The 14,209-nt window shown below is 37.7% G+C and overlaps 3 protein-coding genes across 3 annotated transcripts in view; 2 read left to right on the top strand and 1 right to left on the bottom strand.

Moving 5' to 3' along the window:
* Window positions 1–1,936: 1,936 nt before the first annotated feature.
* On the top strand, window positions 1,937–3,896 carry LOC126375791 (uncharacterized). Its single transcript, XM_050022877.1, has 2 exons — window positions 1,937–2,899; window positions 3,648–3,896. The coding sequence occupies exons 1-2, from the start codon at window positions 1,937–1,939 to the stop codon at window positions 3,894–3,896; spliced, it is 1,212 nt and encodes a 403-aa protein (XP_049878834.1).
* A 2,465-nt stretch (window positions 3,897–6,361) lies between these two features.
* On the top strand, window positions 6,362–8,757 carry LOC126375579 (uncharacterized). Its single transcript, XM_050022580.1, has 3 exons — window positions 6,362–6,526; window positions 6,890–7,377; window positions 7,889–8,757. Exons 1-3 carry the CDS (start codon window positions 6,512–6,514, stop codon window positions 8,001–8,003), a joined length of 618 nt encoding a protein of 205 aa, XP_049878537.1. The 5' UTR covers window positions 6,362–6,511; the 3' UTR covers window positions 8,004–8,757.
* LOC126375504 (alpha-N-acetylgalactosaminidase) overlaps window positions 8,606–14,209 on the bottom strand; it is a 104,143-nt gene continuing 98,539 nt past the window's right edge. Inside the window, exons 7-10 of the mRNA XM_050022467.1 lie at window positions 13,718–13,915; window positions 13,154–13,318; window positions 12,541–12,613; window positions 8,606–9,640 (exon numbers count right to left, since the gene is read on the bottom strand). Of these exons, the coding sequence (XP_049878424.1) occupies window positions 9,528–9,640; window positions 12,541–12,613; window positions 13,154–13,318; window positions 13,718–13,915 (549 nt within the window). The 3' untranslated portion in view covers window positions 8,606–9,527. The remainder of the gene's footprint in view (window positions 9,641–12,540; window positions 12,614–13,153; window positions 13,319–13,717; window positions 13,916–14,209) is intronic.

Genomic DNA, 14,209 nt, shown 5'->3' with positions numbered 1-14,209 from the left:
CGACAGGATCAAATCGATGTTCGATTTGCTCCAATCTGAATCGGCTTCGTCTTAGCCGGTAGCCCCCCAGGTGAGAGTCTTCCGCGCTCCACATTTGTCCGGCCAAGTTGTTAATGCCACCTGTGGCAAATCTACAATAGTGGGCAATAAAGAAATGTTGATTGATTAAAGAATCCAGTAATCTGGCCTCCAACCAATAAGTCAATAAGTCTCGTCAAAAAAGTTTTCCCTTCGCGGGTTGGAATGTCAGACAGGTCGCTTACTATACCTACTTAGTTTATCTTACGATGTACCTCTGACTACCCCGATTGGGATGTAGTCGTGAGCGTATGTTATGTTATTAATCACAAGAAAATCCGCACACGTAGTTAGTCAACCATCGATCGTGATTTTATCTCTCAACGTGATGCGACAAGAAATCTTTGAAAGTAAATTACGTCTTTTTATCGGCGTACTATGGGAATATTGGTTAGGTAAGCATTTCGCGAGATATCGCTAAGTGAAGTCACATGAGCGTATTGCTACTCAATGTACTTAGATATACCAAGGTCTAGTGGTTAGAGCATTGGGCTCACGATCTGGAAGTCCGGGTTCGATTTCCGATGGGGACATTGTCGAAATCACTTTGTGAGACTGTCCTTTGTTTGGTAAGGATTTTTCAGGCTGGAATCACCTGATTGTCTGAAAAAGTAAGATGATTCCGTGCTTCGGAGGGCACGTTAAGCCGTTGGTCCCGGCTATTAGCCGTACAAACACCTCCACCAACCCGCAGTAGAGCAGCGTGGTGGAGTATGCTCCATACCCCCTCCGGTTGATTGAGGGGAGGCTTGTGCCCAGCAGTGGGACGTATATAGGCTGTTTATGTATGTAGTTGTCAATAACCGAAATGCCTTTTTGTCGTGACTTAAGTGTTGTCACCCTGCGGACACTCCAACTAAGTGTGGTATTCATAAACTAATCTCAGCTGAGACTGCCCTCAAGATCATGCTCAAGTCCCTGTTTTTATATAAGAACTGTCACATTGACGTGATAGGGCAGTCTCAAAGGTGAGATTAGTTTATTAATTTGATTTCATTAAATTGTCGTTTTTAGAGGTTTTATCTACCGTGATAACGTGAGGATCGGAGACATTTTCGGATGTGACCTAACCTGTTTTGGGCTGGTTATCCCTTCGCGAGTTGGAAGGTTAGACAGGCAGTCGCTTCTGCAAAAACCCGGACCTGTCAAATCTTCAGGTTAGGTAGGACCCCATAAAAAAAAAACGGGACAATAGAGGAAATCAGAGCTGGTATGGTTAAACCGTAACATGCATTAGACTCAATTTTTTTTGTAGAATATTTATTAAATGAATTTATAATGAATAAAATGTTTAACGAACACAATTATGTATGAGTGTGTGTTTGTGCATTTGATTGATGCGTGTCTTTACATGTTTCTTTGGGTTTTTGTCTAAAGTGTGGTAGGTATTAACAGCTTCACAAAAAGAACTTAAGTATAAAAACTAGGGTCATGAGTTCAATGACCAAAGACAGGTCTTTCCACTCCTTAATAAAGCTGTTAGGCGAGGTTTTTCTATCCGTCTTACAATGTATAATCGATCTCTAAATAAATTGAATTATAATTACAAGTAGGTAGTTAATACGGGAAATACCGGCATAGGGGAAGTCATTGGGGGAAGTCCGTACACCTGTAGGAGTCGTGCCGCTAAAGCTCCAAAAATAATGTATGGTGTCGATATTCAAACTTCTCTTAAGATCTTCATGAAGATTGAATACTTTTTCGGAATATTAGAAAAAATCTATTTGCTTTACGTCATTATTTACAATAATTAATGTTTACGCCACAGTTTTCGAAAATTGCACAAAATTACAGAGTCCTGAGAGAATTATAATATGAAAGCTCATAATTGGTTGTATATCTCGTAATATAAAGAATAATGACTTGGATACAGAGGATTTTTATGCTATTTTTATGTGCGTTAAATCTACAGCATGGTCAAAAGTGTCGATTGCATACAAGGATCCACTTCGGGGAACCGTTACCGGTTATACTCAAGGATGGACGACTTCTGGAGCCAACTGATAACTTTGGCAACATCGAAATTGATTATGGGGATACGATAACGTTAAGTTGCGAAGGCGCTGGGTTTATAAGCCATCCTAACATTAGAAGTGATAAAACAACGGCCACAATCACATGTGATGGCGGAGAGACCTTCAAAAATGACGAGTGGTTATCCTTACCAGCTCAGTTTACTCTATTCAAATGCTCCTTTCCTCCAAACTACATTAGCAGACGAACTGACAGAACTTGTTTTGATGGCAACCGCATCTACGAAGTTGGTTACAGAATAGAAAACATCTTCTACCCAGCATACGAGTCTTGCTTCAACGAACTTGGATTCAACGCCATATACTCAAAATACACTCAAAAGCCTTACAACGCTCATTACCAAACGAAAGTCGAGAGGCCTTTTTTCGTTGACAACAATGTATATGGAATCATACCAGTCAATACCCTGTTTTCTACTAGAGGTCAGAAAGCAGCAGTGGCTCAGCTCGTAGGGCCATTGATAGACAAATACATGACGCAGAATCAATTTTTATCCAGAGGTCATCTAGCAGCTAAAACAGACTTCGTTTTGGCATTTGGAGAACGAGCAACGTTTCACTACGTCAATTGCGCTCCACAGTGGCATGGCTTCAACAGCGGCAATTGGAACACCTTGGAAATAGACTTGAGGAACCATATTCACTTGGCTGGTTATGACACGATCATCTACACAGGGACCTTCGGGGTGAGCACGCTGCTGAACCAGTTCGATCGGAGAGTGGAGATCTACCTGTATACAGATGAGAACAATAACCCGGTTATACCGGTGCCTGAATACTTTTATAAGGTGAGAGAGACAAAGATATTTTTTTTTCATCAGCTTGTGACTCAATCCATTCAGACCACCAAGAAATAAACATGAATAAAACAAAATTCACACCACCAACTTGCCGTGTAAGCTATGGAGCTTATGGGTATGGTATGGAACATACCCCCTCTGGTTGAATGAAGGGAGGCCTGTGCCTAGCATTGGCACGTATAGCCTGTTTATGTTATTTTAAAAACAAAAATAACTCGATTTCATTGGCACGAAAAATCCTGTTAGAGGCACGATCACTAACAGGAATTTTCCGTCGCAAAATGCACGATTTTTTAGGTTTTTAAATTTATATTCAATTATATACTTTTACGATGGAAAATTCCACTTGATACTAACTCAAAATAACTACTACTACTACTAGTAGCTGAATCATCCCACTGAGTATTTGATACGATGTCACTTACACCCATACAAGTACGTACAGGTAGCGATACAAGTACGTATGGGTGTTAGTGACAGTGTGACAAGAACTGAGGGGGATGAGTCAGACCAGATTCTGAGTTGATATCAAGTGGAGTGGAGAAGTGGATTTTCCTGTCGGAAAATTCATGGAAAATTTTGTCTTTTTAATTATATTCAGTTCTATTCTTTTGCGACGGAAAATTCCACTTGATATCAACTCAGAATCATGGTCTGGATCATCCCTCAGAGTTATTCGTTGCGATGTCACTAACACCCTGTACTTATTGGCTATTTATTTTACATTACATTACAGGTGGTGTATGAACCGGCCACTCAACGAGGTACTGCGTTTGTGGGGATCAATAATCCGTATTACACAGAAGCTGAGGCCAGAGAGCTGTTCTTCTGTGAAGACGTCTGTAGAAGACCTGGGCAGTATCCTTGGTTGACCTGGCATCCCGATAATAGCCATGATGGATACACATTTTGCTGCACGATTTCAGATTTTAGGCAAACAGTTCCACATTTGCCAAAGTTCAAAGTGACGGGATTGTTGATTTGATTTTATTTTGTTATTGATGTATTTTTATTTTGTTATTATTTTTATTGTTTACTTACTGTTTTTAGAGTTATTTTTTTAAAATAATATGGGCTCGCGTTTGACCACAATCTTACCTGTTGAAGGGACGATGTGGTCTAGGTTGGACCACGCTTACTTAGCAAATGCCTATTCTCTCTAGCCTTGAAGACTCCCAGATTATAACGAGAGATGAAATATACAATTTGTTTTAATGAGTTACTTTTTATTCGTCGTCTTTTGTTAGAAGTTACGTCATCGTGGTGCAAGCGTTTATCACATAACATAAACTCACGACTACATTATATCCCAATGGGAGTAGTCAGAGGTACATCCATCTGAAGAGGTTTGTATTGTTTCTTCACAACACAATACGGCGAATCCACTTGGAATCAGCTTATTTGCGAAAGAAGCACACGTACGGTCACGAGATCTAATATGTATACACTTTGAAACCATGTCACATTAACTTTTGTGACAAATTAAACCGTAAGTCTCATTAAATGTCAAATGTGATAGTGCGACAGGGTTCTAAAGTGGGTACATGATATTGCTCATGACTGTACACATCAGTGTCGCAGAGAGAAGGGGTAAATTAGACGGCCGAGTTGCCATACATCATGGTAAAAGAAGACCAGGTATGCTCAAAAGTGACAGCTAACATTTCAAGGTTAGCCCAGTTGACGTCATCCATCCCTGCGTTGCCATTTCATAAAAACTAAATTACCCACGACCGTTGTTTTTTTACTTTGCAACAAAATTTTGAACATTCGGTACAAGTACACTTTTAATGTTTTTTTACATATGTGACAAGTAACAGTAATTAAATACATTAGTCAGTAATTCACGTAATTTTCAATATTAAAATTTACGTCCTTCGAATGTTGGAGATACCAATTTAATGGTAACACAGTGGTAACACTTACGTCATGAATGGGCTAGCATTGGAGGCTTGTCATAGGATTGAGCATACCTGTTCTTCTTATACTAAGCCATACATAAAAAAATATTTCCAACACCATCGCAAGATGAACCAAGTAGATACCCAAACTTGCGAGCGTTGTGTTTCATATTTTTGTGTTTGTGACGTGATTTATTGTAGATTTCCCGCAAATGCTGTAAACTACTTGGCCGCAATTCTAACCTACAGTCATGAGCAGTATAATATACCCACTTTAGGACTCTGTCGCACTAACATATTTGGCATTTAGTGAGACTTACAGTTCAATTTGTCAAAAAAGTTAATGTGACATGGTACCAAAGTGTATACATATTAATGCTCGTGACCGTACATAGCAACTATAAGGATAATGCCAAAGTATAATAATGATTTCTTATACTTATTCAATTCTTAGTAACGCGCAGAGTAAACGCTCTCTATAAACCCTTGTCACGTAGGTATTTGAGTCTTTTTTTTGTCACCAAACTGTTACACTAATATTGGTACAGTACTTGTTAGGTCAATGTACTTAGCAGTAGGTATATGTACCTTATCGCTGTGGATAGCGGACGTGCGCTTGAGGTCATGTTGTTGGTACGATTCTCTGTTAGTACCGCATTATATTGCGCTTTATTTTGTAGGAATAAAAAACATGGAACACCTACGGTCACGAGCATTAATATGTATACACTTTGGTACCATGTCACATTAACTTTTTTGACAAATTGAACTGTAAGTCTCACTAAATGTCAAATATGTTAGTGCGACAGAGTCCTAAAGTGGGTACATTATATTCCTCATGACTGTACGTGTATGTTAGGATACCTTCAATATAACATTCACAGATAAACTCACGACCGTAAGCCGTAATGGGGTGGGCAGAGCCACTAGTAATCAAAGACTACTTGTTGTCACTGTTGGTACAAAGCGCGATGGATATGATGACCCCTTTGGTCCATCATGTTATTACTTGATATCAACTCAGAATCATGGTCTGAATGATCCCCCTCAGTATTCGTTACGGTGTCCCTAACACTCGTACCCACTTGTATGGCTAACTGTATGTACTTGGACGGGGTGTAAGTGACATCGTAACATTCGTAACGAATACTGAAAGGGATGATTTAGCTCATTATTCTGAGTTAAGATCAAGTGGAATTTACCGTCGCAAAAGTATACAATTGAAAATAATCCAAAAAAAAATCCACTTGATATCAACCCAGAATCATGGTCTGAATCATCCTACGAATCATCCCCCCTCAGTATTCGTTACGATGTCACTAACACCCTGTATGTATCGGACGAATACCTTAGTCGAATACTATTAGGTGGCTATCGCTCATATTAATGTAATGACATATCATGTGACAAAGAACACAACACCACTGTCGGTTTTTATGACATAGCCGAAATGATAAACGGCTGAATATTTTTATATACGTAGGTATATTTTTCATACCCAATCGGTCCAGCACGGATACTTCGTAAATAATTTATAGTGCGTAATAATTACACTTACTTCTGTATAATTAAATGTAATAGTTGCTATTAATATTAAATGGGTTGAAGTTGACGATAAGTGCAGTTCCTTATTGTCCTCAGAGAGGCAAAGAACTCTGTGATATCTTTGGTGATAGCACGTAATTTATTATTAAGTAAAATGAGATCTCGTCTGGTAAGTTACTTTTCAAATAAGAACAAATACTTAACTAAATCCAGCTAAATAGTTAATGCTATCTTAAGGAAATCTACAATAATCAAAGCAAACTTATAAAAATCAAGCTCGCTCCAAACTCGCTCGGTGGAACATAAGTTCTAACTGAATATTTGCATCGCATCGGCCCATTAAGGTCGGTTAATTTTTTCAAATATTATAATCCTCCCAGAAGACGCCTTGAGCCGAGGTTCGCGCCCAACTGAATACCCTCAGGCCTATTGTCTTAAACTTTGTTCCGGGTGAGAGTCTTTGGCGCCCCCATTTGTCCGGCCAAGTAGTTAACGCCAGAGGATTGGAGTGACAAGTGTATTTTTTTTACAGATCACTTTTATACTCTTTACCACCATAGTAGTCCAACACCAATGTTTTATATCAAAGAAATATAGTTTTCCAATTGAAGAAGCAAAGAAACCATTGATGCAAATTTCGCAACACTCAATACTTACACCCATCGACGTGTGGCATAAAACACACAACGAAAAAGTAACAAATAAGGAATCGAATGAAGAAACTAAGTTTAATGATGTTGAAAAAATAAAAACTGCGACAATAGCTACCATAGTTGACGATCCTGAAACATCGATGGATGATGGAATTGTTGAAGACTACGATGATGATACAGACTTAGATAACGAACCAGTCCAAATGAATGAAGATACTGCAATGAAAAACTATAACAGAGACAGACAACAATTTAAAGCACAATATAACATTTTCACTATAAATAAAGCGACTAAAACGAATCGAGTACTGAATAATGATATTCAAACAGAAGCCAATGACAATACGTCGAAAGCTAGATTAAAAAGGTAATAGTTTTACAAATTATATCTCATTATGAACCTGGTGTACCTAAGAATACTGAATTAGGTTGCAAGAGCATTCAGTGGGATAGATAGCAATGTGACTAAATGTATTAAAAACTATTGATAACATCTTGTAGGTGTGATGGACCCTGGTTGCGAAGTTTGTTCGCAAAAAAATAGTTCCCGAATGTTACAATGTAATCCTCCTGTCTCTTTTACTCTTAGCGGGATCCTTTCCTGACGCATTGCGGCGTTCTTGTCTTTGTTTACTGGAATGGTCCAATCCCAAAACCCAATTCTGTATCTTATTTTAAAATTTTGCATGTCTATCTCAAATTTTAAGTTGACTGTAAATGTTTATAATCTATACTTTAGTTAATAATTGCTGATACGTTCGGTACATTTTATAGGTATTTGCACAGTTGAATAAGAGTTGACCTATGATCCTGACGTCTATCAAACACTCTTTCTTTATTTACATTAATAATAGCGAATATAACGTTTTTCGTTTCAGAAGCACTAATGTTATCGAAGAGGAGAACCTCGGGACGACTATTTCTGGCTTTAAGTTCACTGGCCGGCCCACACATCTTCACCACAATTTAGCTTTTAAAAATATCAACTCTTAAAGCGATGGAAAAATAAACATTCGGGTTCTCTACCTACTCCTAATTAGGCAATGATTAATTACTTCGACAATTTTAGCAAAAGTTTGTACGATTAAGTGAATTTACGATATGTATAAGATATTTCATGAACATTTACAAACCTAGTAATTATCTACTATAGTAATATATTATCGGGTCTGTTTGTTTTATAAACATAATCATTTTCATAGTCAAGTCACATAATAATAAATATTTCAGTATCGAATATTATCATCAAAACAAAGTTTTTAATATTTTTGACACCAATGCTAGATGTAAGTACATACAAACAAACCTTTCTGGTTTTTGTTACACCTTTTTGTATAAGTACAAGTCATCACATGAGCAATATAATGTACCCACTTTAGGACTGTGTCGCACTAACACATTTGACATTTTGTGAGACTTACAGTTCAATTTGTCAGAAAAGTTAATGTGACATGGTACCAAAGTGTATACATATTAATGCTCGTGACCGTACACTATGAGTATGTGTTTTTTTGCATAAATAGGAAATAAAAATTCACATTCTATCGCTCTTCGCACTGTGAGTTGCCAAGGAAATATGTAATAGAAACCATTCATTATACAGAAATTATTTTATTGTGTTCTCTACAAAACTTACATTTACAGGCACCTAAAATGTACATCCTTATCCTAGGTACAACGTAATGGCAAAAACAATCCTCCTCATATTTTGTTACACAATAACTACAGGCCCATCCGCGAAAGGAGTCCCCCAGGGCAAAATATTTGGATCTCTGTTTTAAAATATAGTCAAATGACTTTGAATATTTACAAATTGCTTTAAAAGTCACTCAAAGGGTAAGTAAGTCAAAAGATTACTTTAGTAAATATTGTAAAGTCAAAGAAGAAATCAAATAGGATATATTTGGTGACCTGCCTAATCATAATTTTAGGATTAGACCATCCACGTTGCCGATCCTAGAAGCTTCCTCTTTGATTTTCATTTAAAATAAAACTACTTTTAAGCCCAAAATCTCCTTTCATGGATTGCGACTAAAATTGATCACACTAGCGAGAATGAAACATAAATAAAATGTAACCTACAGGCAAGACTGAGAAACTGGATGGTAACTATCTTTCACACCAATTGGAAAATAAAGAAAATAGAATTTATAATGATTGTACTTTAGATTCTAGATTGACTTGGAGACGTCGCAGACAGGCAAGGCTGTTGCTTTATGAATAAAATAATATGTTACGAACTAGTTTTTTTGTATCCTCTAAAACTTTTTTAGTACTTACCGTTGGAACGCAAACTAAATACAATTAATGTATGTAAGATAAATACTTCTACAAGCAAAAAAAATGCTTAACAAACAACCTACAACAACATTGCTCCAATCATAGAGTAACTTTTTATGGCTCCAATATTGCAAATATACCCTAGCGCCATAGTGGCGAAATTTGGAACTAACAACAGTCTTGCTCTGCGACAAACTAAGTAGACGAAATAGTTCCCGTAGCCGTGGATAGATGGCGTTACTTCTTCTTGGTCAGTCTGAAGACGTCGTTGAGTGGCGCATACGGCGTTCGTGTAGGGATCGCGTTGAATGCATACGCCGGCTGCGCATCAGCTCTGAGTATCACCACACCTGGAGATGTTTTGATAGAAGTTAGTGATATGTATGTGTTTAACTTTTAAGCAGGATAAATACATTAAAGAACAAACAGAAACCTACCACGCCACGTTGTTCTAACAGAAAGCTCGGTGAAGGTGTGGGTACATCATCTTGCGATGTATGTACGTCTGACTACCCCAATTGGACAGTCGTGAGCTTATGTTATGTTAGAAACATTTGGAAGATTCTTTAAAAGAAAGTTAATCAAAATTAAAACTGACGATGTTGAGTTATAATATCAATTTTTGGAAAATCTTGTCCGCTATCTCATTATTGCTCAAGCCAAACTGATCGTAAGAATCTTGCGGTCATGACACCTATAGTAATATTATAGATCGATAGAAGAACAGAACTTCATCATCAACAGCCTACGCTCATCCACTGTTGGACATAGACCTTTTATAGAACGCAGCTGAGCTGGGTCCTCGGATTTTAGACTTAAGGCGACATAATACAGCTAAAGCCAAAGCAATATTACAACGTCCGATCATGACCTATGCAGGGGTAGTTTTCGCTCACGCGAGTCCCTCTCAAATTCACCGTCTACAGGTAATACAAAATCGTTTCATGCGGAAAGCCACGGGAGCTCCGTGGTTCCTTCGCAATGAAAATCTGCACATTGACCTAGGTCTGCCAACCATTGCCCAATGGCTCAAATTAGCTTCCAAACGTTTTTTCGATTCTGCTCCGCACCACCCAAATCCCCTGGTAGTTGCGGCTTCCGAGTACATTCCGCTTAGGGACGGTACTGAAAAGTATCGGCGCCCGAAGGACGTAATATACGATCCCGACGACCCGATTACTCTAGCCATGGAGGCAGCCAATCAGCTCGCGACACCAAACACTTCAGGACCCCGATACCGACCCCGCCGGCGTGGTCGACGATTTCCCTCATTCAGCGCTTATCGCTATCGACCCACTAGGGTCGATTAATTCTTTCAAATATTTTTCCTCTCAGACGACGCACAGTGATCAATTTCAAACATTTAGGAGGACGAAATTATTAAATATTGTAATTGTGAATCAAAAATATATTTATAACAGTAAATAGTAAAAAAAACGATTTTCACATAATTTAACTTGGTAATTAATATTTTGTAGCATTTTTAAATCACTCCTCATCTAACACAATTTCTGGTTGTTGTAAAAGATTTATTTAAGTAATATTCTGATGTTAGATATTACAGGGTCTGAAGATATGAGCAAAATTTTCATTAGATCTTCATTAGTTTCAGTCCTGGTCATTTTCCTTGTATTATGCTCTCTATAATATCTGACGTCTTTGTGGCGACTTTCCTGTGCGTCTTCTCCAAACATATCAATTGGTAACAAAAAGTTTTCGATTATATCCTTGCCGTGTATGAGAACCTTATGGAATGTTGAAATCAAAGGATACCACCTGTATAAATCAATATAAAGCGCAGCAGTTTCCTGCCTGCCTGTGTGGAATGCCTGCCTAAAGGTTTTTTTGACTTCCACTGCCATCAGCACCCCACTTGAATGTCATTCTTAAACTTGAGTCATAATTTTTCAAAACCTCCGATTGATGTGTTCAAATACGTGAAACCGTGTGATCGATAAGATCTTGTAGGGGAAGACAGAGTTCTTCATAACTTTTCGATTTCACCTCTTCATGTAACCTTATTTTATTTATTTGTACACAATAAAACAGACACAAGAAACATACAAAGAAAACAGATAGTAAAGGTAAGTTTATCTCTAAACAAAGAGATTTTTTCCAGCTGACCTACATGACAAGAGAGACATTCAACGTTTAGTTTTAGCAGACAGGTCACAAAAGCTCTTTTTTGGACCTCCTGCTTCTCTTAATGTAGACGTAGAAGGTGCACTTTCTTGCCCACCAGAGATGATTACTGTTTGTTCAAGCCATTTTTTATTTTTATTTCGGAATCTAATAATATTTCGAGAACATTTTTGCCAACATCTGGAAGCTGCTACAGTGAAAATTTTAAAGACCGTCCGTGCTTGTAGTATGCAATTTAGATACTTCTAATGTATCCAAAATATAGTTAAGTAGTTTATCTTTATTGTCTTTTGATAGCGGCTTCACTGGTCGATTCATTGACAAAATATTAAATAAATCATTATTTTTGATTGAGGCACCATTATCTAAAAAAAAAGAAACTTTACTACAGAAACCGGCAATCACCGCAAAAAAAATGGATATTTTTATATAGCTAATAGTCCCTGCTATATAATGGAATCAAAATGATAGTGTACTAATTTGTACTTTTAAACGTAACACAATTTAAACTTTAAAAAGGTAGTAAAAATCAGTACTTTATACTATATATTTTTTTTATAATAGAAATCGATCTATTTTACATTTTATTTTCATACTAATAAAAAGTAGAGACCTTCCTTAATGTGCACCATTTTTTTCAATTCACAGTTTACTCTAATACCTTAACCAACTTAACTTGAATAGGAGCGTAAAACAAAAATAAATCAGTCTTATTATAAAAATTTTGCTTTCCAGATAACTTTGAAATGGAATATCAATTAAAGTACTAACTGCATAACGTTGATGTTTTAGTATAATGTAAATAACTTACCTGCAAGTCTTAATTTAAAAAAAAATCGAACTTCCGACACATTGACCAAATATAATTTTGGGACGCTAACTTTTAAATATTGATCAGTGTGCGACGCCCTGAGCCGAGGTTCGCGCCCAACTGGGCACCCTCAGGCCTGTTGTCTTAAACGTTGTACCGGGTGAGAGCCTTCAGCGCTCCCCATTTGTCCGGCCAAGTAGTTAATGCCATCTGCGGCAAATCTACAATAAGTCACGTCAAAAAAAAAAAAAAAAAAAAAAAAAAAAAAAACAATATTACAAGGACGACACTTTCTACCTGAGGGGTTCACTTTCACTTTGATCTTCGTCTGCGGCGATAGCACTCCATAGTCCACATCCTCGTACAGATCCTGGAAATAATATAATTATTGTATTATATTAATGTCATTTTATAGTTTTAAAAACATCGATCGAACAAGCCAAGGGCCTTTAATAGTGCAATAATTACTGTAACAAAACCTAAATCCAGGCGCAATTGATTTTTCAAAAAGTTTTCCATGCGTTTCGTCACAGTTGTTCATCATTAGAAATAATATCAGGACTGCGAGTTGTCTTATTGATGTTTATTTTTCTCTGCTCGTTAGAGATTCTTCTTCTTCTATCGTGTGGGTTGTGAGGTGGATTACCAACCTCATCAACCCTGGTCAGGGTTACTATTGAGCAGCCAAAGGCCTCTGATAAGCCTTATGCAACTACTACGTAGTTATTAATATGATTAAATTTGGCGCAGACAGAGCCGTGAAAGCAGGACAAGAAGGCATAGTTTGTTATGGTCCAGGGTTTTGTTTGCGGTAGCATATAAAATCCCTCGGTCCAGACACTTTGCACCGCTTTACCGTATTGTTTGTAGCATTAGTGTATGTGGATTTTCAAAATTCATCATTACTCACCTCAACTCTATAACCGGCAGGGTTGTTGAGTCCTAGCTCCCGGAGAGTTACAGCCACATCAGAGGGAGTACCGTCGGTCCGTCTGTTGACAAAGGCCACAGCATACGAATAGTAAGCGCCTTGAATTGGCAGGATCGGACGCGACCATATCTCGATACCTCGGTGCTGGAAATTTTGGAAAAAAAAGATTATTAAAAGGATCAGTAGTATAATAACTGTAACAATAGGGTTGGTGAGGTCTATCATCGGACATCAACTTTAAAAGGAAGATTATTTGGATATTTTATGCTTAAAGGGGACATAGGAAGTCAATAACGTGGTTTGAAAAATTACATCAGTTTAGTTAGGCAAGTTGTGGAAAATATAGACCAATCTAAAATATGTACCAAAATAATACAGTGTCTACATTACACTGCTAATATGTAAACATATTATAATAAATATAGCGTTCTGCATCTGTTTCACCTGGCTACTTGTGCGGAGTGTTTTACGAGTAATAGGCAAAAAATACCTTATACCCTACCTTACCTTATTTTTTTTCTATATCTCATAACAAAAAAATACCTTGTATATTCTTCTCCCCTGGATTCCAAGTGGGTCCTGGTCGACTTCGATGATCTTTCTGTTCTGCAGAATAGCCTTGTACTCTGGTCTGATGGTGCGCAGGTCCACACTCATCAGTAGTGGTGCCGCAAGGATCGCCCATATCGCAAACTGGGTCTTACTCTGCTCGTACGATAGTCCGAAATTTCCGATGATCAACTGAAAATACAAATTAAATTTCGAACATGTAGTGTATGTAAGACGCCGGTGTAAGTGATAGAGTTGGAAGAGGGAAAGCCTTGTCGTACATACCGCAAATCCAGGATGTTTTAATAAAAGGCCAGGTCAAGAGTACTCTACACCGGCCAGCATGCATGAAGGCTTTAATGAGAATCGAAGTAGCGAAATTGTTGTGTCAGGATCGTAGCAAGTAGAATTCCGTGGACTCTGCCTACCTCTTGATTAGCTTAGACTGGACTTGGTCTTATGTGTGTACTCGTATGTGCTTTCTCA

This window comes from Pectinophora gossypiella, chromosome 19, assembly GCF_024362695.1.
Source record: "Pectinophora gossypiella chromosome 19, ilPecGoss1.1, whole genome shotgun sequence".
Lineage (NCBI taxonomy): Eukaryota > Metazoa > Arthropoda > Insecta > Lepidoptera > Gelechiidae > Pectinophora > Pectinophora gossypiella.
Note: the sequence above shows the minus strand (reverse complement) of the source record. Positions and strands in the feature narration are given on the sequence as shown.

What these genes read in the sequence shown, in the direction of transcription:
- LOC126375791 (XM_050022877.1), top strand. Translation starts at nt 1,937, where the DNA reads ATGACTTGGATACAGAGGATTTTTATGCTATTTTTATGTGCGTTAAAT. An exon ending in TGCCTGAATACTTTTATAAG is followed by an intron (nt 2,900 to 3,647) that starts GTGAGAGAGACA and finishes ATTACATTACAG; the next exon opens with GTGGTGTATGAACCGGCCAC.
- LOC126375579 (XM_050022580.1), top strand. An exon ending in TCGAAAGCTAGATTAAAAAG is followed by an intron (nt 7,378 to 7,888) that starts GTAATAGTTTTA and finishes TTTTCGTTTCAG; the next exon opens with AAGCACTAATGTTATCGAAG.